Below are 25,347 nucleotides of genomic sequence, written 5' to 3' on the forward strand. Positions count from 1 at the left end.
GAACAAAAGCGTTACCCTGCTTGGCTGTTGTGGTTAAGCGAAAATTAGAATAAAAACGATGGACATAAATATTTATGACAGGAAACCTTAAAATCATAGGGACCTATAATAGGTTACAACCTCATTCTGTTCATATTTTTAAAATTATTGCATCCTCATGAGTACTGTGTTCCTTTCTTAATCTGTTTACCCTCCCGGGTTGGTTTTTCCCACGGACTCAGCGACGATTGAATTCCCTGAAGAGGGAAGGAAACGGCCTTGGCGTTAAGTTCTGGAGGGTGAGACATTGGGTCGGGGGATACAAATGTGAGGGAGGGCTGCACCTGCTATGCTGAACAGGGGCCTTGTGGGGGGGGGAAGAAGGAAGCGGCCGTGGCCTTAAGTTAGGTACCATCCCGGCATTTGCCTGGATGAGAAGTGGGAAACCACGGAAAATCACTTCGAGCATGGCTGAGGTGGGAGTCGAGCCCACTCTACTCAGTTGGCCTCCCCAGGCTGATAGAATCCCGTTCCAGCCCTCGTGCCCCTTTTCAAATTTCGTGGCGGAGCCGGGAATCGAACCCGGGCTTCCAGGGGTGGCAGCTGCTCAAACCAGTACACCACAGAGGCGGCCCATGAATACTTTACCACAATAATCGTTTAGTGTAATTATTTATTATAATATAGGGGGGATAACATGTTTCTCCCATTACCATATCATACTGGGATTACTAGCTGAAAGGTAAGCTTGAAAGTTGTCCATTATGAAGTGAGACATAGTTTTAAAAACCAAGGCAACAGACATCTACAATAAAGGCTGTATACATTTCAAAAATAGCAGTAAAATACTGTATTTACCATACTTAGTGTACGTTTGAACGAAATATGTTTGTTTTTTGTGGTTACGTTTTCTCGGTTGTGGGCGCTCCATTTTCTTTATTTGTAAATGTGAATGAAAATTAAATAGGGCTGGAAATGTACAGAGCATAAGCAACTGAATTGAGTGGGATACCATTTATCTCTTTTCGCCCTCACAACGCATTTTTCCGTTAATTCCTTGTTCTTTAAACGAAATCCGAAACAAAATTCGACAAATAATTACCGTGGCTATCCGTACTTTCGCTAAGTAAACAATAAAATGGATTTAATTACAGACAGAAATTACAAAAAGAATCTCGGCTATAATTCAGTAATACTTGCTTAAAGTACCATATATCCTTGGTTTTATTACTCCGATTAGAACAACCATACGCTGAGCTTACGGCTGGCATTCTTGAAAGCGAGAATCGATGTTTTCACTTCTTAAAACTTAGGGAATTAAATTGGCATGCACGATCTCCCTGTCACCTCAACATATGCTCTCGCGCCAATTCGCTTTGTTTTGACAACCGTTAACATGGCAGGGAGCGCTGATGACAGGCTTACAGCCCCTCTATGTTATTCTAGCTCGTTGGCTTTATCACTTTTTATAACCTCACTTTTAAAATCCTCAAAAGGCATAGCAATTGAGAAATGAAGGGGTTAAAGGTATAGTGGTGTAAGTCACTTTATCATCGTTTTTAGGAAATGAGCATAATGCGAAAGGTATTGTAGTTAATTCAGTAGACAAGTTTTTGTGATGGTATTGTTTTAGAGGTACTACGTAGGTCCAAACTTAGGGATTAGGCTTGATTTGAAATTTTTTTTGCTCAAAAGTTGTACCTCACGCACTAACCAAAGTCACTTGCACCACTGTGCCTTACCAAAGCCTGTGACATACACCACTGTATGACCTAAAACCAAAGACTTACACCACTATGGACATCAACAAAATGATGTAAAGTTGACTTGCACTTCTCAAACACATTTTTATTGAACATTACACAAAGTATAAGAATAATACAAACAATTTAATTTTTTATCACGAATGGAGTCTTAATGTTTTTAACATGGCAATACGGATTCAGTCTATTTCATCAGGATATGTGGTTTCCACAATTTCCAGAGGTCCAACATCTACAAGCTCCTCACCTTCTTCAATAGTGGTTCGCAGGGAAACGAAGAATTCATGTTTCACTGGTGGAATGTATGGCAGAAGATCAAGCATATCTTTCTTTTTAGCCTCGGTAACAGGCCTTCCCCTTGGGTACAAAACATCTTGAGAAACGTTGGCCAGAGAATGTCGCCTACCGGGCTTTGCTGCCTTTAGATTTAGTTTAGAAAATGGGATATCCTCATTCACAGTTTCTTTGTAGAAGAGAGTGTAAGGTTGATCTTTCAAAATTCGTATCCATTGAATTTTCAACCAATTAACAGCAATGTTGTTCTCATTTTTCTTTCGTCGCGTGATACAACTTTCCAACTTTGCAACAGATTTGAAATCCTCTCGGCTCATTTTCGTCACCATGAATGGATTGTTCCTTCGGCACTTCATTATGATACTGTACCAGTCGTCTGCAGTATAAATGGACTTGTTCTTTGCGTACGATTCAATTGATCCAAATTCAGCGTCGTTGGGTAGAAAAGAGTGGCCACTTACCATAAATTTGTGATCGATAATTTCTGCATTGCTTTGAGGGCCCTGTATGTACTTCATGAGGTACAAGGAAAACTTAATATTACGGTTTTGGCCCGTGCATGCGTCACTGTACAACACTATGTGCCTAGCAGATGACGCTCTTGCTGCAAGATGTTTGACGATACAGGAACCAATCTCTTGAGACCCACGAGAAGCGATCGTTTCATCCCAGCAGAACATGAAGCCTAAACCTGTTCCAAGTTCATGGCAGCCAAGGTTATAACAATACATATTCCGCTTATAGTAAGCCACGGACGTCGTCAAAACAGGAAATGGCAAAGCCTTTTCGAGGTCGAATGTCAGACCATAGAAAGATTCGTCTTCCCGTGCTTTCACTTTGTCCCGATCTCTAGCCTCTCTCACCTTTTCGGCATTTCTGAGGTGTAATTCTTTTTCAGCCTTCAGCTTTGTAGATTCGTCTTCATCTTCACACACTTCAATCTTCTTGTCAAGCACATCGCATCTGGTGCACGTATCTTTAAGAGGCCGGTGGAAATGCAAGTTGAACTCATTGCTAAAGGTTCGACGGTAGATGGCTTCAGAAACAGGAATATCACCTTTTTCCGTGCACTTTTCTTTGTACAGTTCATACATTGTACGTACATTCATGTCAGGAGGAAGGTATTTCCTGTTAGGGTTCTCTGATCTACTGTAGTGCGATTGATACGATGGGAAAGATGCTATGTGGTCACGCACACCATTCATGGCAGCCTCCGGTGTTTTATTTTTGGGGGGATGGCGTCCTCGGCCATCACTTCCTGGTTGTTGACCCTCTCGTACTTTTTGTATTGCCCTTGTCATTCGCCCATCCGAAACTTGGAGTGTTTGTAAGAAAAAACGCTTGCACACAGTAACGCTATTGCCTCTGACTTGGAATCTGAAGCTGTTTGAAACAGACTTTGCATTTCTCGTTGCATTTCGTGGGCGTCTTACATTAGGTTTCTGTTGCACAATCAAACCACATAAAAATACGTTTTGTTCAGAAAAACTGCTTAGCTTCCAAAAGGTGTCGAAAATTTCTCGCCTCGCCACTTCAGGTACGTTCTCCACACACTTTTTTTTACATTTACAATCAAAGTTCTGATACAGCTTACCGGCCACTTCTTTTCCTCTAGAGGACACGTACGGGAGCCCTGAATACCGTGCTCGCTTTCGCTTTTGAGCTTTACTTTCGTGTTTTTGTCTTTTCCTCGTTCTCGGGTGAGCGTTTTCTCGATTCTCAGAAGTTCCAGCAGTAGGAAATTCGCTGGAATGGTTGCGCTGGCGTCCGCCGTCTACCTCTTCATCTCCTTCTGATTCTGAAACAACAAACATCTTGTTACACTTACTACCGAAATAAAAAACTGCAGGGGAAGCTTCGATTCAGCATTCAAAATTACGTGAAAAACGATACTCAACACGACCATTTTCAATAATCACAGAAAATTCACTAAAAACATCACTCTTCATGCATTTTTCTCCATTTTTCCTTTCTTTTTTTCCGAACCGATTACAAAGGTGTATTATTCAGGGAATAGTAGACCAAAAGGACCTAAGGCATAATCTAATGTAAGTACTTGCTAAAAACGTTGCAACAAAATAGGTTAGTAGGTGAGTAACTGAGAGGTTAGAAGGTGAATAGTACTTACCATCATCTGTTTCTGATGTGTTTTCTCCTTGTTCACGCTCCCATTCATCATTGGACTCCAGCTCATCCAACGGATCACTTAAACTTATTTCAGAATCCATCGTTTCTTTGAGTATTCACGCATGCATTCAACACTCGATGAACATCGCGGAACAATTACAACCACACTGGTGTAAGTCTGACTCACACCACTTCAGTTATCAGCAAAACAGATGATCCATTACCAGTCTAACTTGTGCTGCCATCTAACGACGAAATGAGTGAAGCTCTGACTTACTCCACTTTTTCTATGAACAGTTTTTTATTTCTACATCGCCTTTCTGTGCCTAAGTCAACTTCTACCGAAAATTGACTTACACCACTTTGACTTTAACCCCTTCAAATGTACTAGGATTGGCACCAACACAGAGTTTTAGCCTTATCCGGAAAAAGGAGCTCATCAAGTACACGGAACACATCCTCTCTATTGACAAATTTATCCTCGAATGTTTTAATGCACCGTAATAAATTACTTGTAACTACGAAATCGTCACGATGCATTAAGTACACTTGATCTGAATGCGACTTCATATGAATTACATCCAGGCATACAATACGATCGACACGTCCTAATATATCAAAATAGTTTTAAAACCATATTTCAAAAAACATGACTATACTAACGTTTTCTAATCAATCCAAACCAACAGAAAGAACTAAACAGATGCTTCGCACATGCTCATGTTTACATTTGAACAAACCGATCGGGCCGCCATTTTAGCTAATATCGAAAGCTGCATTAAGTTAAGTAATTTGAACGAGAGAAATAAGAACATAAAAAATAAAAATGTCACTAGTAAAAACAAGACAATTTTACTCACCGATAAAAAATTTGCGTGTGTGTATCGATGTATGGCAAGTATTGACAAGAAACTTTCTACATGCGGACAACATAGTATAAAAATAATTCTGAATTATTAAAAAAATTGTTCATATTATAGTTTTTGTTTCCCGCAAGAAGCTTTTCTCGTTTTCGGTTCTAGTGTCTGTTTGAAAAATATTTTACAATACACCAGAATATACGCAATTAAAAATCTATGGCACTAATGCCCTGATTTGCTTTGGTCTATCAAGAGACCGCTGCTAAGTTCGAAGACCTGCAGTTTACGAGGTGACGCATGGTCAGTGAGACGAATCCTGCCGGTCACTATTCTTGGTTTTCTAGACCGGCGTTTCCCTCTCTCCCTCAGATATCTCCTCAATTGCAATCACTTAGGCTCACTTAGGTTGAGTGCACCTTGAACCAGTCCTCAGGTCCAGGTAAAAATTATTGACCTGGCCAGGAATCGAACCCATGACCTCCGGGTGAGAGGCAGGCACGCTACACTTGGCCTACGGGGACGGGCATTTACGTAATGATAGAGAAAATTAATTGAAGTATGATATGGGTGGAGAATCAGACGGAGGGGCATGTTTAGGTCCTAGAAGTTCCATGAAGGAGACAGGAGATTGAGGAATTGTTGGGTACATTGGGAGAAATGTTCACAAAATGTTCTCCAGAGACATTATCATCATCTTCTTCGTTATCACTAGTTTCATCTACCACCATATTCACAGTAGCTTTAGTGCCATTAGAAACAAATAAATGTCTCTTCTTTGGCTGCGGTGATTCTGGGGACGTGTCCGGAATTTCGTCTATACTCTATGAACTAAATTCACTATCGCTATCTTATAAATCATCCGCGTTAACTTTGCATTGTTCTAAATACTGCATTAATTTATCGTCATCAATACCTGCTGAAAAAATATCACGTGAACCACTTGCCATTTTGCTGTCACAAATCCACTCACTGTAAGGAGCAATCTCGTACTGACCGGTTAGCGGTATTTGTAAACACAGGAAATTACTCTTGTGAAAGCTATAACACCCTCTTGGAACTGCCAAAGCAAAGTCAGGCACACAATAACTTGTAGCCCCTATACTATAGGTTGTCACAGAAGTATGCACGTCACTATAGGTTGCCTCAAAATTATATTACAAAACTTTAAGCCGGCCGATGTAATCGGCTCTGGCAATTTCGGACTGGATTTTTGAAGGTCGACCTGATTGGCTTTGGTAATTTAAAGGTTAGGTGCTCGCACTACCGCCTGGCTCGAAGAGGGCTAAGATTCCATGGAGGAAACTCAGGTCAGCTGCTTGTCCCCTAATGTGTAGTGGTGACACATTTATTGCCCTTACTACCTGTGGCATAGACTGATTTCTGAGCTTGGGGTTCCTGTTCCTTACAATTGCAGCTAAGAAGGACACTGCTCTGTCTAAATTGGTTAATATTGGAGGGAGAGGCTGTTGTCCGAATCAGAGAGTAACGGTAGTAATTCAAGAGAGGTTGAATGATCGTGAGGAAGACGTGGCGAAGAGCAGTGTGATCAGAAATTAGTGTGAAATGGTAGAGAATACCTAGTAATATCATAGTTTTGGTTGTATATGTTTGTATGTGGTCCTTGAATTGTAATTATACTTGTCGCACTGTTGCATAACTACAGTGATTGGCTTGTCGAGTAGGTAATAGGATCTCAGTACAGGAGATTTACGTAGGTTTATGGTCATATGACTGCATTTTTCTGGATTGGGAATAAGTTTCCAAGTACTACACCGCTTTGAGAGAACGTTAAGTGAGGACTATAGAAGAGCTGCATCTGCTGGATTCCTGATCTCGCTGAATATCTTGCATTCATCAGCAAAGATTAGGGTAATATGCTGTTTCATTGAGTTTGGAGGGCAGATCATCCATAAATAAGTAAAACTGCAAAGGATCAAGAGCACTGCCTTGTGGGACACCGGAGGTGACTGGTAACTACGAGGAGGATATGTCTGATATTATCATTCTCTGCCAACATTTATGTAGGAAGCCAGCAAAAAGGGTCAGAATATTGCCATGTATGTTAAATCATTCAGAGAGTTTATGGAGCAACAGAATGGTCAACAGAATCAAAAGCTTTTGAAATATCTATGTAGCAGATATCCAGCTGTGATTTAGCTGCAATGACATGTGATGCAAAACTATGCAGAGTGGCCAGGTTTGTTAGACAAAAGCCACCTGGTAGGAAACCCTGCTGGTTGGTTGAGATGTAGGGAGAGGTGAATGTAAGGGGATGTTGGTGTAAAATTTTTTCGAAGTGTGGGGAGAAAAGAAATTGGTTGGTGAGATGAAGCATTGAATTTGCTGCCTATGGTCTGACACTGTGGTTAGTCGGTTCGACTCCTGTTGGTAATGATGGCGTGTGGCCTCTGGAGAGGCCTGGTGCAGGTCTTTTGATTTGACACCTGTAGGCGACCTGCGCATCGTGATGAGGATGAAATGATGATGAAGACTGAACATACACCCAGTCCCCAAGCCAGGGGAATTAACCGATTATGGTTAAAATTCCCAACCCTGCCGGAAATCAAACCCGGGACCCCTGTGACCAAAGGCTAGTGCGCTAACCATTTAGCCATGGAACCGGACACTCCTGTTGGTGGAAAAATATTTCACCATCAGAATGTTGACTGGCAGGGTAGAAGAGGTGGTGGAATACAATTTCTACTAATCACATTACATGCCAAAAGCCTGGATTCATAAACCTCTCCATCTTGTTCATGTGGAGCGAGAGCATATGATGCTGTTGATGGTGATTTGTTCTTCAGGTGGAGACATTAAATCTTGAGCAGATATAATGATGTTATTGGACAGGAGTAACCTATGTGCCAACACCGGCTTTCACCCTTTCTCAGTCTCCTCCTCCTCCTCCTCCTCCTCACAGACATTTAGGTGACCATCATCATCATCATCCTAAACCATCTCCAGTTTCCCGGGTGTGGTATATGAGCCTCCTCCATCTCATCCTGTCCTTGTACCATTCTTCCTCCACCAACTTGTCCCAATCATGACCTCTCAGCATTACATCGCTCTTAACTAAATCTATCCATTTCCTTCGTGGCCTTCCCACGGGTCGTCTTCCTTCTACCTTTCTGTCAAATTCCTTCCTTGCAGTTCTGTTTACTGGCATCCTCTTCATGTGACCAAACCACTACAGTCTTGATATCTGAATCTTATTTAGGAGAGAATTGTCTATTCCTACTTCTTCTCTAATTTTCTCATTCCTAATCTTGTCTTTCCTGGTTTTCTGGATCATAGTGCGTAGGAATTTCATTTCAGCTGCCTGAAGTTTGGAATTATCTCTATTGGTCAGTGTTGTGGTTTCAAGACTGTATGTAAGAATTGGTGTATAATAGGACTTGTACAATGTCATTTTTGTTTTCATGGGTATTTGCTCATCCCACAGCAGGTGTCTTACCTGGTGGTAAAATTGTGCTGCCTTATTGATTCGATTGTTCACCTCATGTTTTGCTAGGTTGTCATTTGATATAACGCTACCCAAGTATTTGAAAACTGGAACGCTGTCCAGTTGAGCTTCATTTAACATGATTATTGGTTCTGCTCCTTCCCCATACACTTTCATCACCACCGTCTTGGTCTTGCTGATGTTTAAACCATATTTCTTAAACTCCTCATTCCAGCTTTGTATTCTCTCTCCCAATTCATCTTCTGAGTCACTCCAGATCGCAACATCATCTGCAAATGTGAAGGCTTTGATATCTCCGTGTTCTTTCCTTTTAATAGATTTCATTATTACATCCATTACAATAATAAATAGAAGTGGTGACAATGAGCTGCCCTGCTGCACTCCTCTCTTTGTTTCAAACCAGTCCGACAAACCACATCCTACTTGAATACAGCTTCTGTTCCCACTATACAACATTTTCACTTTGTCTATGAGGCTGTCTCGCACTTGAAGTTCTTTCATGCATTGCCAAATTCTTTCCCTTGGTACACTATCGTATGCTTTCTCAATGTCCAAAAATATTAGGAATAAAGGCTTGTTCTTCTCCCACTATTTTTCCATTAGCATCCTAATTGCAAATATAAGGTCTGTAGTTGACCTTCCTGGTCTGAAACCATACTGCTCTTCTTCCAAAATTGGTTCAACAATATCTCTGATTCTGGTCTCTATTATTTTTTCCAATATTTTCAGGACATGAGACAGTAGTGTGATACCACGGTAATTAGTACATTTTCGTCGGCTTCCTTTCTTGAATAGAGGTACAATGATGCCCATCTTCCAGTCCTCAGGAATAGTATTTTCCTCCCATATCTTGTTGAGCAGTCTATAGAGCCATTGGATTCCTGGAACTCCTGCTGCTTTCAGCATATCTGCACTTAGTTCATCTACGCCCACTGCCTTTCCTTTCTTCATGCTCTTGAGCGCATTTTCAACCTCAAGCCATGTAAATGGTGGTTCAGTTGTGGTTCCTCGACTTGGCTCTCCTCTATCCGTTGTTATGTTTTCTGTATCTCCATTCAGCAGCTTTTCGAAATAGATCTTGAGTTCTTGTTTAATTTCTCCCTCTTCTTGTGCCAGAGTTCCATCATCACGTTCTATTGCTTTTATGGTCTCTTGATCCCTTCTCTTGTTTTTCACTACTCTGTATAGCAATTTCATATTTCCTCTACTGTCCTTTTCCAGTTTGTCTGCAAACTCATTCCATTTCTTCTCTTTTTCTTCCCTTACAATGTTCTTTACAGCAAGTTTCTTGTTCCTGTATACTCCTTGAAGTCTTTGTATTTCTTGTTCATTTCGTTCTTGTCCCTGTTTTTGTTTCTCCTTGTCCAGTGCCTTCTTTATTTGGTTTCTTTCTTTCACCGCTGTTTTCACTCTATCATTCCACCATGGTGTCTCCTTTTTTCTTTTGATTGAACTTGTAACTCCACATAGGTTTTTGGCTTCTCCCACAAAGGTGTCCTTGAAGGCCTTCCATTCTTCATTAACGCTGGTTACTTCACACTTCGGCAAACTCTGTTGAATCCTTAGTTTGTATTCTTCCTTTATTTGGACTTCTTGCAACTTCCAAGTTTTAATCCTTGGTTTTTTCGTAATAAGTTTCTGCGTTTCATTTGTCTTATGTTTGAAGTCTACTACCAACAATCTGTGGTCACTGTCCTTGCTTTCACTAGGGATGACCTTTACATCTGTGATGTACCTGCCACCATCTTTATTTGTGATTACGTAGTCAATCAATGTTCTATACTGGCCATCCCAACTGTACCTTGTTATTCTGTGACTGTCTCTTTTTTTGAAGAATGTATTTTTGATTATAAGATCATTTCTTCTGCACAGATCTAATAGTTGTTCTCCTTCTGGGTTCCTTTGTCCAAATCCATGTGGACCAATGATGTTCTCGTACCCAAGTCTGTCTACCCCAACTTGCACATTTAGATCTCCAATAATAATAACATTTTCCTCATTAACTGTATCTTCCAGGTCTTGCCGAAATTTCTCTTTGTCTTCCTCACTGCAGCCTGTCTGTGGGGCATACACTTGTATGATGGTGTACTTAGTGTTCTCCAGTTTCATGGACATTTTAATGATTCTATCACTTTTGCAGATAACTTCAGCTGTAGCATCAGTCCTTTCGTTAATTAAGAATCCAACACCATTTTTCGCTACCTTCTCCTGTCCACTCCAGTATAATTTATAACCTCCACGAAGTGTCTTACTTCCAATTCCTTTCCATTTGGTCTCACTTAATCCAAATATTGATATTTTTCTTCTATCCATCATGTCTAGGAGCTCTTCTAACTTTCCAGTTAATGATAGAATGTTCATAGTTCCAATTCGGTATTTGGGTCTCTTTTTTATTTGGGGTTTCCTTTCAGAACATTGTATATCATCAGCCTTACGGTCATCATATTTTACAATTGTCTGAGAGGACGTGTCAGTCCGGTCTATAATATTCTTTCCGAGGCTCTTTTTCTTATTGAAAGCAACTATACTCAATACTCTCCTGCTGACTTGCTAGGCCTAACGCATAAGAGGATTTTCTTTCAGGGTTTACTCCCTTATCCTTTGAGGATGCCTTCCTCGTCCTACAAGGCAGTAGGTTCCATCTGTACACCCCAGAAGGATGGGTTGCCTCTTCCGCCATCTCCGCCGTACCGAAGTCCATCTTCTCCGCCGTAGATGCCGTTGAGGTCTTCACCCTTAACCCAGGGCAAGGGCCCTCCATATTTATGACCCCTGGAGAGAGGGTGTCCCAGTATTTTAAAACCCCCAGGAATTGGGCTACCTGTTGGTCCGCGGGTTGTATTGGTTATTTCAACCAGCCCTACATACTGTAGGGGCCCCCTATCCGCCACCTGGGGACGCGCTCTGTAGGGGTCAGGTTCCCCTGGTTACTTATTGGAAGTTAACCCCACCCACAAGGAGTAAGGTTATTTGCAGAGACATTTAGGTCACCAATGGGTGTCAAATAGAAAGATCTGCACCAGGCGAGCCAAACCTGTCCCCAGACATGTGCTAAGTAAATAAATAACATTTTGTTGAGAACTCCGTAGGGGTCATATCTTCCAGAAGCTTTCAATTTGCATATCACCACAAACCACCGGCAAAAATTCATTAATGCTTGTGATATTTTTTCTCTCCTTCTATTTTGAAGATTATAGTTAAAATGTTTGGTTACCGGTATATATAATCTAACAATTTAAACAAAAGCTATACCTCGTGACCAGGCAATTGTTCTATATTTTCTGAAAAGCTTCTTAATAATTTGCAGTAAAGTCTCTCCAAATTTCTTTCTATGTTTAGTTTATGTTGACTTGTTGGTTTTGATCTCTGTGGATCTTAATTCTTTACTTCTTAAGTGAAACATCTGTATAATGTATATACGGTACATAAATTATAGCTTGGCACAGAAATGGAAACTTACAGAATTGCTGAACCATAGTTCTTGGATATACTGTACACTAGTGCATTGATTTGTTGTTTAAATTTATCTATTTATAAATGGTCTTATTCAAATTATAATGAAGTATTTATCATTTTAGGTTCTTTCAGTTAATGGGTTCTGTCTTCGGTTTTGTTGGAAGTGATGTGAAAAGCAAAATTGAAATACTTGAAGAGTTCCGTAAAGGGAAAGACCAAGCACACTATGTCACATTCAGGACTATGATTACATATGAGAGGGACGCTGACCTGCTAAGAAAATCTGATTTTACGTCAGGATCTCGCACATTATTGCGACTGCATCGAGGTTTAGGTACATATACTTTATACTAAGTTTTGTAACTCCATTAATTGAATTTGAATTGCATTTTTATTTTGTTTGTACAGCCTGAAAATGTTCTGAATATTTTTATAATTAATTGTTAATTAAATCTGTACATTGAACAAAATACTGGTGCTGTCTCATGGACTATAGGGTAAAAAAAAAAAAAAAAAAAAAAAGCATTTGTGGCTTAAGCTTTTGTTTATGGACTGGACTGCTTCTAGTATTCATTACAGTTTTGTGCTTTTGGAGGCAGTGCATCATTCATTTGATAGGACATAATTACTTCTTTCCAGTTTTGATTGGTAATGTCAAGGATAAGCTATTGATGTGAATACAGTATGGTGTTTGCCAAAAGCGAGTGAGTTGGCCATGCGGTTAGGGGCGTGCAGCTGTGAGCTTGCAGTGGGTTTGAATCCCACTGTCAACAGCCCTGAAGATGGTTTTGTGTGGTTTCCCATTTTCACACCAGGCTGTACCTTAATTAAGGCCACGGCCGTTGTTTTCTCACTCCTAGCCCATTCCTATCCCATCATCACCATAAGACCTGTCCGTGTTGGTGCAACATAAAACAACTTGTGTAAAAAAAAAAAAGTGTTTGCCGCAATATTATCACATACATTCTAAGAGTTTATAAATACCTGAAGGAAACTGATAAAAATGAGAACGCAGGCTTTAGCACAAATATTTATTGACGTATTGTCATTATAGGTGGCAGAAAATCATGTCTGTCATTTTCTGGGTGGTTTAGTTTGTCTCATTTGGACTATTTATTGTTTAAGTTGTACAAAATAATACGACTTTACTGCTCTTCAACCACAAGGACCTCATACAATAATAGTTTATCAGATACTGAATTTTTAAGTCTCTGAATGAGGTTTCCATAAGATTGTAAAACTTCCTTACAAAATTGTGAAATATCTTGAGAATAGAAAGCACTGTGTAGCTCTAGAAATTTAGTAAATATCCTCAGTTACATCTGAAGTCCAGTAAATTTTTTAGTTGGCCACGCGGTTTGTGTCGTGTTTCTGCGAGCTTGGATTCAGGAAATGGCAGGTTCAAACCCCACCATTGGCAGCCTTGAAGATGGTTTTCCGTGATTTTCCATTTTTACATCAGGCGAATGCTGGGGCTGTGCCCTAATTAAGACCACCCAATCCTAGCTCTTTCCTATTCTATCATCATCAGCATAAGACCTGCCTGTATCAGTGTGATGTAAAGCAAATAGCAAGCAGTACTTTATTTATAACTGAAAGGTTTTTCAATGTGTCAAAACTAATGCAGGTTATATCTGAAGGTATAATTTAATTAAAAGAATGACATGTTTCATTGTTGAAATCACATATCAGATTTTATCAGTATTATTGGCATCAACAATTTTCACAGATCCCATGTGAGAAAATGAAATGCATGCTCCTTATAGCCATTTGTATGAACTTATTCCAACAACAAAGATCTATTAACCAGTATGTTTCTATGAATCTAGAAGGAATGAGATATAATCCTGATTATATTTTGAATATGAGAGAAGCATTTAGGTCACTGTACATCAAACATAAGCTATGCAACTCTTCTGATTTTTAAATGAATTATTCTTATGACCTACAGTATGATTAATCATTTAATATTCCAATTATCTTTGACCATCAGGTCCATGTATGTATGTATGTATGGTATTTAGAACTCTTTGACAACCTGAGATACTGTGTGTAATATTAATTATTTTGTATTGAGATTAGGGTTAAGTGTGCAAGAATTGGAGATAAGGTACTCCCCCTCAATTTCCTGTTGTGGGGAAACATTGAGAGGAAAATGCATTAAGGATAGATAAATGTTAAGGTCATTAAGTGATAAAAGATGAAGCGTGTTGGCTGTGTGTTACGGAGTTGTGTAGCTGTAAGCTTGCATTCAGGAGATAGTGGATTTAAACCCCACCATCGGCAGTCTGGAGATGGTTTTCCATGGTTACCCTTTTTCACATCAGGCAAATATTAGGGGTGCTTCTTTCCCAGCCCTAGCATTTTCCTATCTCATAGTTACCAAAACCCTATCCAAGTTAATGCAGCATTTAACCACTAGCAAAAATAAAATTATAAGGGTATGTTTATGCTGCAGCTTCGCTGCTCGCACATCGCCAAGCTTCGCTGCTCGATGTTAGGGGATGATGAAACAAACTAAAGGATCTCAATCGGTGCTTTTACCGTGGAGCTCGGCTCATAGCTGCACTGCTCGCTGCTATCTTCGCCACGTCGATGGTCTCAAACATGTTTGTTTTTCGAGCCTGGCACATCCTGTAACTTAGACTGTGATTGGTACTTTCAAGGTCATCTGCTCTCCCACTCTTCCTCTCTTCACACTCTATACAGATGTTCAGCGATCACTTGCTATCTGAACCTGTCTTCGAACGAAATGCGATTTTGGAACCAGCAGCATGAAGATCATCATAAGAGATTCGAAGGGGATAAATGGAATGACAAGATGAGGAACGGCCAGTGGACCTCGTTCTCCATTTTATGAGGGATAATGACCTGTTTTATCGAGTTTAAAAGTGAAGTTTCTATTTGTTTTTAATTTTTCTTTTATTGTTAGCTACTCTTTTATTCTATCGACTGTGTGTTCATCTGTTTTTGTGTTTTTTTTTTTTAAATTTGAATTAAATGTATGATTTTACTTCTATGTTGGTGCCTTATTCAATTTTATTAAATTTTACACTTTTTAATTTTAGGGGAAAATAAGGCATTAGGAATTAAACCCACTGATTATTTTAAATTCATAATAATTTTCCTCATTATCATTCTTCTAATCCTAGCCAGTGGGTTAATTATAACTTTTAATCCATTTCGTCTCATCTCGTACCATCAGGGGCCGATGGCATAGATGTTAGCCCACTTTAAACAAGCATCATCAAACTATGGAATGAATTGGCTAAAGAATGCGAAACGATTGTGTCAACTTTGTTTTTATTTTTATTCTAGCTATATAGGGGACTTCTATCATTACAAGCAGGTGATTTATACGAAGTACCTTGATTTTCATGGAAAGTTAGACAGTTTTTTTTTAACTGTAAGTACATTTTGTTTAGGAGACCTAACTAAAGTCAAAATGAGGTATGCCATAGTACACTGTTAAATTACAAAATGAAGCATTGGTAACTTTATTTTTCAATCAACTCCCGCAGTAGAAAAGCACTTTAAATCCAGGCGAGGCACTTTACACTTTTTATTACACATTCAATATACAAAATTATTTTAAGATGAACTCGCCAACAAAACTGTGACTCACTCGTTAAAAAACTCTGAATTTATTCCGCACTTCAAAAGCTTCAGCTGGAGCTGCATTGTTCCTCCTTGACGGGGTAGCTCTTGGAAGCACGCCTTTGTAGTCAAAGTGTTCAGCCCCTCTATATCTATAATCACATTACGCAAAATACAAACAGCCTTAACTATCAGTTCCACTGTTATGAAATTTTGACTACAACAGAGAGCTGCCAGCAGCGTGAGCAATGGTACTGTGTAGGGTAAAAGCTTCACGGCGAGCATCTTGGCTATAGTCGGCAGCGAGGTGCTAGGGCGAGCATTCATGTGCCAGGAGCGAAGCTGCAGCACAAACATACCCTAAAGGAAATGAAAAAGGGATTCCTTGTTCAGGTATTGCACGTCCGCAGCAACAGAGGATTTTTTAGAAATTTAGCGTCTGCTGCTAGAGAAGTGGTGAAAAAATGATATGCCTGAAGTTTATGTAGTTAAAACATTCTATCAGAATCAAGTCCTACAGAAAGTCGCAAGGGGAAGGCATTATCTGGGAAATTGACTTTGGGAGCAGACTTCATGTAGTGGTAGTGTACCCTCAGAACTTAAAATATTATGGTGCACTAACCTTTCAGTCTCATAATAGAATAAAATTTCCCAACGTATTTATAGTAGTTTACATACACTGATGGAAAGCAAAATCCCAAAACCAAGAAGACATTAAATTGGAGGAATGCTGTTTAGGCTAAGCAATTGTCTCTGTAACATATTTATTTGGTGAAAGTTTCCAGGATCAAGTATGCACGAGAAGACGTGGCATGCTGGTACATTATAAAACACTATAGTCCCCATGATTTTGAATGCAAGCATGCAAACATGCATGCAATGTGTTGTACAGGTGCCGTATGTCATTTTGTGGGATGGAGTTCCATGCCTGTTGCACTTTGTCAGTCAAATCAGCAACAGTTAATGCTGTTATTGGATGATGCTGGATTTGTCGTCCCATAATGTCCCATCCGTGCTCAGTGGGCGATGGGTCTGGTGATCTCGCATGCCAAGGTTACTGGTTGTCACTCCGTAGAGCACGTTGGGTGTCAGCAGCTGTATGAGGATGAGCGTTATCCTGTTAGACCCCCCACTGTCCCCCCTCCTGCTTGAATACTGGGAATGAATGGCAGCACAACCAGTTCAATCATCAGTCTGACATACAAATCCACTGACAAAGTTCTTGGGATAACAGCGAAAGTGTTTCTGTTGTCTAAAGAAATCGGTCCCCAGATCATAACTTCTAGTGTAGGTCCAGTGTGTCGATGTTGCAGGCAGCTTGATTCCAAGTGCTCACCTGGCCTCCCCCTTACCAGCCTATGGCCATCACTGGCATCAAGACAGATACGGCTGTCATCTGAGAACACTACAGATCTCCACTCCACCCTCCAGTGAACTCTGGCTTGACACTACTGAAGTTGCAGATGGCAGTGATTCAGAGTTAGTGGCATGAACGTTACAAGACAGCTGGCTAGGAGCTGTGTGACTCTGGTGCCAACTGAATCTTTAATGGCTGCTGCAGATGCCGTACGATCTGCCGCAGCCATGCTGCGAATACAGTGGTCTTTCCTCTGCTTAGTGGTCTGTGTGCAGCTGGAACCCAGTCTTCTTGAGACAGTGTTTTCTCATGACCATTGTTGCCAACACAGATGCACTATGGGGTACATTTCTGCCAAGTCTTTCTGCAATATTGCAGAAAGAACATTCACCTTCTTGTAGCCCTGTTACACAGCGCTGTTCAAACTCAGTAAGCTGCTGATACTTCCTTCCACAGGGGTCTCTTCCCGCATCGCGCTCACTTGTTTCTCTCCCTGTCCACCTTCTGCGTTACGTCATGTGGTATGAGACAGCGGTCGCCCGTCCTGCTGACACATATTACCACTACAGTCTAAAATGATCATACCTTCTGAACCATTCATGCAAATAATGTCCTCACAAGCTTATTGTAATCCTTATAAAATACTGGAGGAGGTAAAACAATTTATTTCGATGAGGAGTTCGAGGATAATATCGAAATATTTATTTAATCTTAAGGAGTTATGTAGAGTAGAACATAAAATCGCTTCTAGAGGGCAGCCGGTTGGAAATAGGTATGTGCCATCCTGGACTTTTTTGTAGAGGATTCTATGCTCTACATTTCGTACGCTTACACTTGGGGTCTATCGTTGATGGTTCACGCAGCGTAAGCCAAGAAAGCAAGTGACCGACCGACATTTTTATCTCTTTCTACGTATTTACTGAATATCGGATCACGGATATATAGTAATTTTATAGTGGTTCACTAGGTGAACAGTGTTCATGTTGTCAGTATCCGAAGTAGAACCACTGTACTGATTAAAATGCAGTCAACATATTATGGAAACGTGTGTGGCGCTATAAATTGTCGGCACGTAAAAGAACTCCCGTGGTACAAAATTACGGCACCTTGAGTCTCAGAAAACCGTAATGTTAGTGAGATGTAACACAAATAACATTATTATTATTTCGCATATTATAAAGACAATAACGACAACAACCATCATAGCCAGTTAGTTTGCTACTGTGATGGCATAACAATACTTCCTCATAAGCAATGCTTGGTTATTGAAACACTTTGTAATAAATTCTTGAATACCTCCATTATTACAGCTCGTACGGTAAAAAGGTGTCAGATATAAACGACTGAATGAAAATCATATTTTCTATAATTATTGTTATGTGCTAATAGCCGGGCTGAGTAGCAACTCAAATGGTAGATCGCTGGCCTTCTTAGCCCAACTTGGCAGGTTCAATCCTGTCTCAGTCCGGTAGTGAAGGTGCTTAAAAACATAGTTAGTGGGACGTAAAATCCAATAACATTATGTGCTAATAACTTATATTTCAGATTATATTTCAAAGCTCGTGAAATAATACAGTATCCGTGATCCGATATACAGTAAATACGAAGAAAGAGACAAAAATGTTGTGCGAGAAGAGACCTGTTACTGGATCTCGGTTATTTCAAAAGGGGGCCTCACACATCCCAGTCATGAGTGGTTAAAAAATATAGCCCAGTTCGAAATTTCATTTGGTGTGTTTCACGGTAAGACTGTATCCAGATGCAAAAAAGTGAAAACTCTTACTTCTATTATTAAGTCAAAATTTCCAGTATTCCATGACAAAATAATTTGTCTCTACGTAAGGACCAGGACATTTATTAGGATATGGCATTTAAATGCAAAGAGTAAGGAGCTAGCACTGAGAAAATATGCCAATAAGAAGGCTAAGCTTTGGGCTGGTTCATCATGTAATTAAGTCTCCTGACACGTACGTTTTAATAATTTAATATATTCCATAAAGATGTCGATATGATGCATATTTTCCTATGCCATTTAATCTAAATATTTACTTCATCAGGAAATAAATTAATTATTTTGAGTTGCATGGCAATATTTTATTTCTTATCGTATTATATGTCATGTATTTGATAGTTGATGTTCTACCTGCTCAGCATGTGACGAAATTTAACACATTTTCACGTTTTTAAATCTATTGGAAGTGCCGTTACTTATCGAATCGGACTAAACCAGACTATTATTTGATGAAATATTGAGAAGATGTTTCACAGGCATGAGAATTCACAGGCTTGCTGTACTGCGACTGTGTTCCTTACTCGCTATCGTTCATACCGCGTGACGTCAGAGCGCTCCAGCCAATGGAAGCTTCAACTGCCGGAGTAGTCTACCTTATATTCTAGTTACCTTGACTTCCTTCATTTCCTTAAAGGCATATTTGACTTACACCTAACTCAATCATCAACATCAGGTAATGACTAATGCTTACAAAGTACACAGTTTATATTTAAAGCAAACTTGCTTCGCAAGGTCATAGTAGCGCTGCTAGCATCACTCGTCGACTTCTGCGCAAATTTGATTAAGAGTCATTTTCTAGATGTGCAGACACTCCTCACAAATTTTGTTCATCTAGCACAACTCCTTCTTGGTGTTGGGATTTCATTTTTTTGGCAGAGACATTAGTGTTCTGGCTTCACAAGCATGATGTTTCTGATTTGATTCTCCAACCATGCATTTTTTCCTTTACCCAAATAATAATTTTATTCAGCATCCCCTTTTAAATAATATTTTTACATGTTCTTTTCTGAACTTGATAAATATTTTCCAGATATATTCTTAAATTGATGGTTCATGATGTGGGTTACTGTAGTCACGCCCTAGTTCATGGACCGTGGGTAACGGCTGAGTGGCATAGTAAGTGGTCCTGAGAGTCAGCATACCAGTTGCTGTCAAATGGGAGTGGGCATCTCTGACATATTGTGAGTCATGAGCCTCCTAGGGCTCAGGCGGTTAGGACTATACAATCCACTGGTGGTCCCTAACCCATTAGAGGAGAGATCCTCACTTGGACTATGTGTAAGTATGGTAGCATCCTGCTTCACGAAGTTACCGAGCTCAGTAAATTTTAAGCAAGTCTCGGACCTATGGGAGTAACGGAGTCCCACTCCCATTTCACAGGCAAGAGACTCCTTGGAAACAATTTGGCGAATGAAATGGAATTCTCACAGAGATGCCAACTATTACGATTCAGTCGTAATAATTACGAATTACCCATCACAACTACGCCTTTACGAATCACACACCACGAATTACGATTTTTTGTTGATTTTTAAATCTAAGTGTATGAAGTGTTCAAAAGGACACGCAAGGAATGTAATCACAGCTTGAATTCTCAGAATATTATTTTCAGATTTCTCAGTAATAATTTATTCCTCTTTCCTGTCCCTCGTTTAAGACTATTTCGAGTTTTCACGCGCCGAACGCAGTGTGTGCTTCCGGTACCGGAAAGTGGTATATCTTGCAGAATTGTTGTCTTTGTTCGTCACATGACCAGACTTCCATGCAAGTATGCGAGTTCTTTTGTATTTGTTTTTCTGGCAAAGTGGTAACAAACTCTGTTTCATTGTGGATGCTGTGTGCGTGACTGTTGAAGTATTTATTGCGATTTTGGTTGCCAAATGTACATATATTCCTCTTCTAGGATATATGCTCATCGTGTGTTAAAAAATGCACAAGGTTTGAAATAATGAAGCGATTTCTTGTGCAGGAAAATACATGTGGTGACGTTACCATGATTAGTGATGCTAGTAATAAACCAAAAATAGTTCAAAAATTTACGGAGGAATACTTGAAAGAATGGCCCTGTTTACTGCTTTCCTTAAAATCTCATTCACACGTGTTTTGTAGTGTGTGTTGCCACGATTTTTCAGTTGCAAATGGTGAGGAAGAACAGAGCCTCCGTGGCTCAGACGGCAGCACGCCGGCCTTTCACCACTGGGTTCCGTGGTTCAAATCCCAGTCACTCTATGTGAGATTTGCGCTGGACAAAGCGGAGGCAGGACAGGGTTTTCTCTGGGTACTCTTGTTTTCCCTGTCATATTTAATTTCAGCAACACTCTCTAATATCACTTCATTCCATCTGTCATTCATTAATCATTGCCCCAGAGGAGGGTGCAAGCTTCGGCAGCCGACACAATTCCTATCCTCGCCGCTAGATGGGGCTTAATTCATTCCATCCCTGACCCTTTCAAATGACTGGAAGCAGGCTGTGGATTTTCATTTTCATGGTGAGGAAGAACAAGACTGAGTTCTGTGCTAATATGTACACCGAACTGTAAAGTGCTCTGTTAGTGCAGAGGATGCACATGATATCAAAAGGAAAAGCATGTCACCAGTGCTTGTTTACCAAACAGCAACTACAAGCTGCTAGAGAGCAACGGCAGTACTCAACAAAAGAAATGATTCTTCAACCTCCATTCAGTTATGCACTGCAGATCACCTGTTACTTTAGCAGGTAAGAATCATGCACTCTTTATATGCCAGTCTTTGAATATCTGGTTGAATTGTATGTTGTTCATTGATTTTTCAATGATATGTAAGTTAATAAGATCTCGAAAAAAAAATTCTACGGTCGCCCCTCCCCCCACCCCGTGTCCGAACGGATGCATTACGAATTGCCTTTCTTGAAAGTTGGCATCTCTGGGGTAGCTATCGATATTAATGGGGTTTTTGGAAGAAAGAAAGTAGAACTGGCTGAGTCAGCAAGGAGGATACATCTGGATGTGCTTGGAGTAAAAGCTATTTGGGTAAGGGGAGATAATGAGAAAGAGATAGGAGACAAGTATACTTGATGGGTGTTAAAAAGAGAAGGGCAGAGTTTGGGGTAGGGCTCTTCAGGAATACTATTGCACGCAACATCGTTTCTGTTAGGCACGTAAATGAGCGAATGATGTGGGTAGATTCGGCAGTTGGAGGAATTAGGATGAGAATTGTCTCAGTGTATTCACCATGTGAGGGTGCAGATGAGATCGGTTCTGTTAGGCACGTAAATGAGCGAATGATGTGGGTAGATTTGGCAGTTGGAGGAATTAGGATGAGAATGGTCTCAGTGTATTCACCATGTGAGGGTGCAGATGAGGATGAAGTTGACAAATTTTATGAAGCATTGAATGACATCGTAGTCAGGGTCAACAGCAAGGATAGGATAGGGCTAATGGGTGATTTCAATGCGAAAGTTGGAAATAGACCTGAAGGATACAAAAGGGTGATTGGTAAATGCGGGAAAGATATGGAAGCTAATAGGAATGGGAAGCGTTTGCTGGACTTTTGTGCTAGTATGGGTTTAGCAGTTATGGATACATTTTTCACGTATAAGGCTATTCACCGCTACATATGGGAGGGTAGGGTACCAGATCCATAATAGACTATATCTTCACCAACTTCCAATTCAGAAAATCTGTTAGGAATGTACAGCTTTTCTGGGGATTTTTCAATGAAACAGACCACTATCTGATCTGTAGTGAACTAATTATATCCAGGCGTAGGATAGAGAAAGTAAAATCTGTCTGCATATGAATAAGGATAGAAAATCTCCAGGACGAGGAAATTAGACAGAAGTACATGGATAGGATTAGTGAGAAGTTCTGAACATCAGACAGTAAGCAGGTTCAGGATATAGAAAGAGAATGGCTGGCATATAGGGATGCTGTAGGAGAAACAGCAAGGGAATGCCTAGGAACAACTGTGTGTAAAGATGGGGAAAAGCAAACATCTTGGTGGAATGATGGAAGTGAGAGCAGCTTGTAAATGTAAAAAGAAGGCTTATCAGAAATGGCTCCAAACACGGGCTGATGGAGGCAGGGAATTGTACCTAGATGAAAGAAACAGAGCAAAACAAATAGTTGTTGAATCCAAAAAGAAGTCGTGGGAAGATTTTGGTAATAACCTGGAAAAGCTAGGTCAAGCAGCAGGGAAACCTTTCTGGACAGTAATAAAGAATCATAGGAAGGGAGGGAAGAAGGAAATAAACAGTGTTTTGAGCAATTCAGGTGAACTCATAATAGATCATAGGGAATCACTGGGCAGGTGGGGGGAATATTTTGAAAATCTGCTCAACGTAAAAAGAAATATTCCTGGTGGTTTCGCGAACATCCGAGCTCATGTGGAGGAGGAAAATTATGTTGGTGAAAGTACGCTTGAGAAAGTGGAAAGAATGGTAAATAAACTCTGTTGTCATAAAGTAGTAGGAATAGATGAAATTGGACCTGAAATAGTGAAGTACAGTGGGAAGGTAGGGATGAAATGGCTTCATAGAGTAATAAAATTAGCATGGAGTGTTGGTAAGGTGCCTTCAGATTGTACAAAAGCAGAAATTGCACCTATCTATAAGCAAGGGAACAGGAAGGATTGCAACAACTATCGAGGTATCTCATTGATTAGTATACCAGGCACTGGGCAAGTTGGCCGTGCGGTTAGGGCCGCGCAGCTGTGAGCTTGCATCTGAGAGATAGTGAGTTCACACCAGGCCAATGCTGGGGCTGTACCTTAATTAAGGTCATGGCCGCTTCTTTCCCATTCCTAGACCTTTCCTATCGTATCATTGCCATAAGACCTATCTGTGTCGGTACGATGTAAAGTCAGTTGTAAAAAATAAGTATACCAGGCAAAGTATTCGCTTTCACCTTAGAAGGGAGGGTGCGATCAGTGGTCATGAGGAAGTTGGATGAAAACCAGTGTGCTTTCAGACCACGGAGGGGCTGTCAGGATCACATTTTCAGTATGCGCCTAGTAATTGAAAAATGCTACGAGAGGAATAGACAGCTATGTTTGTGTTTCATAGATCTAGAAAAAGCCCATCACAGGATACTGAGGGAAAAGATGTTCGGCATACTAGGGGTCTATGGAATTAAATGTAGATTATTAAAGTCAACCATAGGCATTTATGTTGACAATTGGGCTGCAGTGAGAATTGATGATAGAATGACTTCTTGGTTCATGGTACTTGCAGGGGTTAGACAAGGCTTTGCATCGGTCTGTTTTCAGACCAACTTTGCTTTACGGGAGTGAAAGCTGGGTGGACTCAGGATATCATATTCATAAGTTAGAAGTAACAGACATGAAAGTAGTGAGAAAGATTGCTGGTACAAACAGGTGGGAACAGTGGTAGGAGGGTACTCGGAATGAGGAGATAAAGGCTACGTTAGGAATGATCTCGATGGATGAAGCTGTATGCATAAACCGGCTTTGGTGGTCGGGTCATGTGAGGCGAATGGAGGAGGATAGGTTGCCTAGGAGAATAATGAACTCTGTTATGGAGGGTAAGATAAGTCGAAGAAGACCAAGACGACGATGTTTAGACTCGGTTTCTTTTTCTTTTAAATCCGTTTATTAGGAAAGGGATATTTTTCTTCGCTTCATATCTCAAGTCGTTCTGTACTTCGGCTGGGAGAATCTGTATGGCTGTTTCGGTTTCTGCTAAAGTAAGGGGCAGATCCTTACTTTTGTTGGAGCTGTGCCAATTATAATTCGGGCCTTTACCTAATATTTGTAATTCTTGATCTGTGAAAACTGTTTCTAATAAGTTTTCGACTGGAGGTGGGTATCTGTTTTGATCAAAGGTTGGTTTAAACTGTAACTTATTCCCTTTTTTCAGATTATCCTCTTTCAGGTTCTCTAGTTTCTTGTTTAGTGTGTCTTATTTCTTTTCCATAAAGTGTCTACTTTATCCCTACTATGTTTAAGGAAGTAATCCCATTCTAGTGGTAAAAGGGTGGCTGAAGCTATGAGGTGTGCTATGTGTAATTCATGATTGAGAAATTGTTTCTTTTTGTACAGGAATTTTATCTCCATTTTTAACCAAGTTCGGTTAACCATTTTCTGTGTTGCTGATTGAAATTCTGAGTGTAATTTTTTCTTTTGAATCCGTTTTAGAAATTTAGGTATTAAGTTGTTTTTTAGACATTCTTTAAGAAATACTATATTTTTGCTTACTGTTGCTATTTTCACCTTTAGTCTTTATAGGTATTCGCGATATTTCCTGCCTGGTTAGTGTTCGTATTACAAACTATCCACTTCATTGCCGTATCGATAATGTAATCTAATCAATATAAGAAAATATTTCCACCTAATCGTTACCTTCCTTTTATTTTGCCTTTGGCAATTTATAAAATTATTAAGAATAAGTGGATACGTTTCAATTGCTTTGCGATCATCATTAGCTGCATACACAAAAGCTAGATAAAACAGCATAAAACAATCACATAGTTAAATCATTGTTGACTTTAAAAACTAATGTTAGTAAAGGACGTATGGGTTGGAGGGGGGTGGGAGTGGTAGTGTGCGCCGGGGGGGAGGGGGTGCTGTTACAAGGACATTAAATTTAAAATGAATTAAAAATACTATCTATGAGTATTTGGCCCCAAAGGCTTAATAAAATCACTTGTTTAAAAAATAAAAAA

General features: G+C 40.0%; 1 protein-coding gene across 1 annotated transcript in view; it reads left to right on the forward strand.

The window, feature by feature from the left end:
* Positions 1-25,347, forward strand: part of LOC136864055 (ceramide-1-phosphate transfer protein) — a 142,038-nt gene that overhangs the window by 57,673 nt on the left and 59,018 nt on the right. Inside the window, exon 2 of the mRNA XM_067140585.2 lies at positions 12,065-12,276. Within this exon, the coding sequence (XP_066996686.1) occupies positions 12,065-12,276 (212 nt within the window). The remainder of the gene's footprint in view (positions 1-12,064; positions 12,277-25,347) is intronic.

Source organism: Anabrus simplex, chromosome 2 (genome assembly GCF_040414725.1).
Source record: "Anabrus simplex isolate iqAnaSimp1 chromosome 2, ASM4041472v1, whole genome shotgun sequence".
NCBI lineage: Eukaryota > Metazoa > Arthropoda > Insecta > Orthoptera > Tettigoniidae > Anabrus > Anabrus simplex.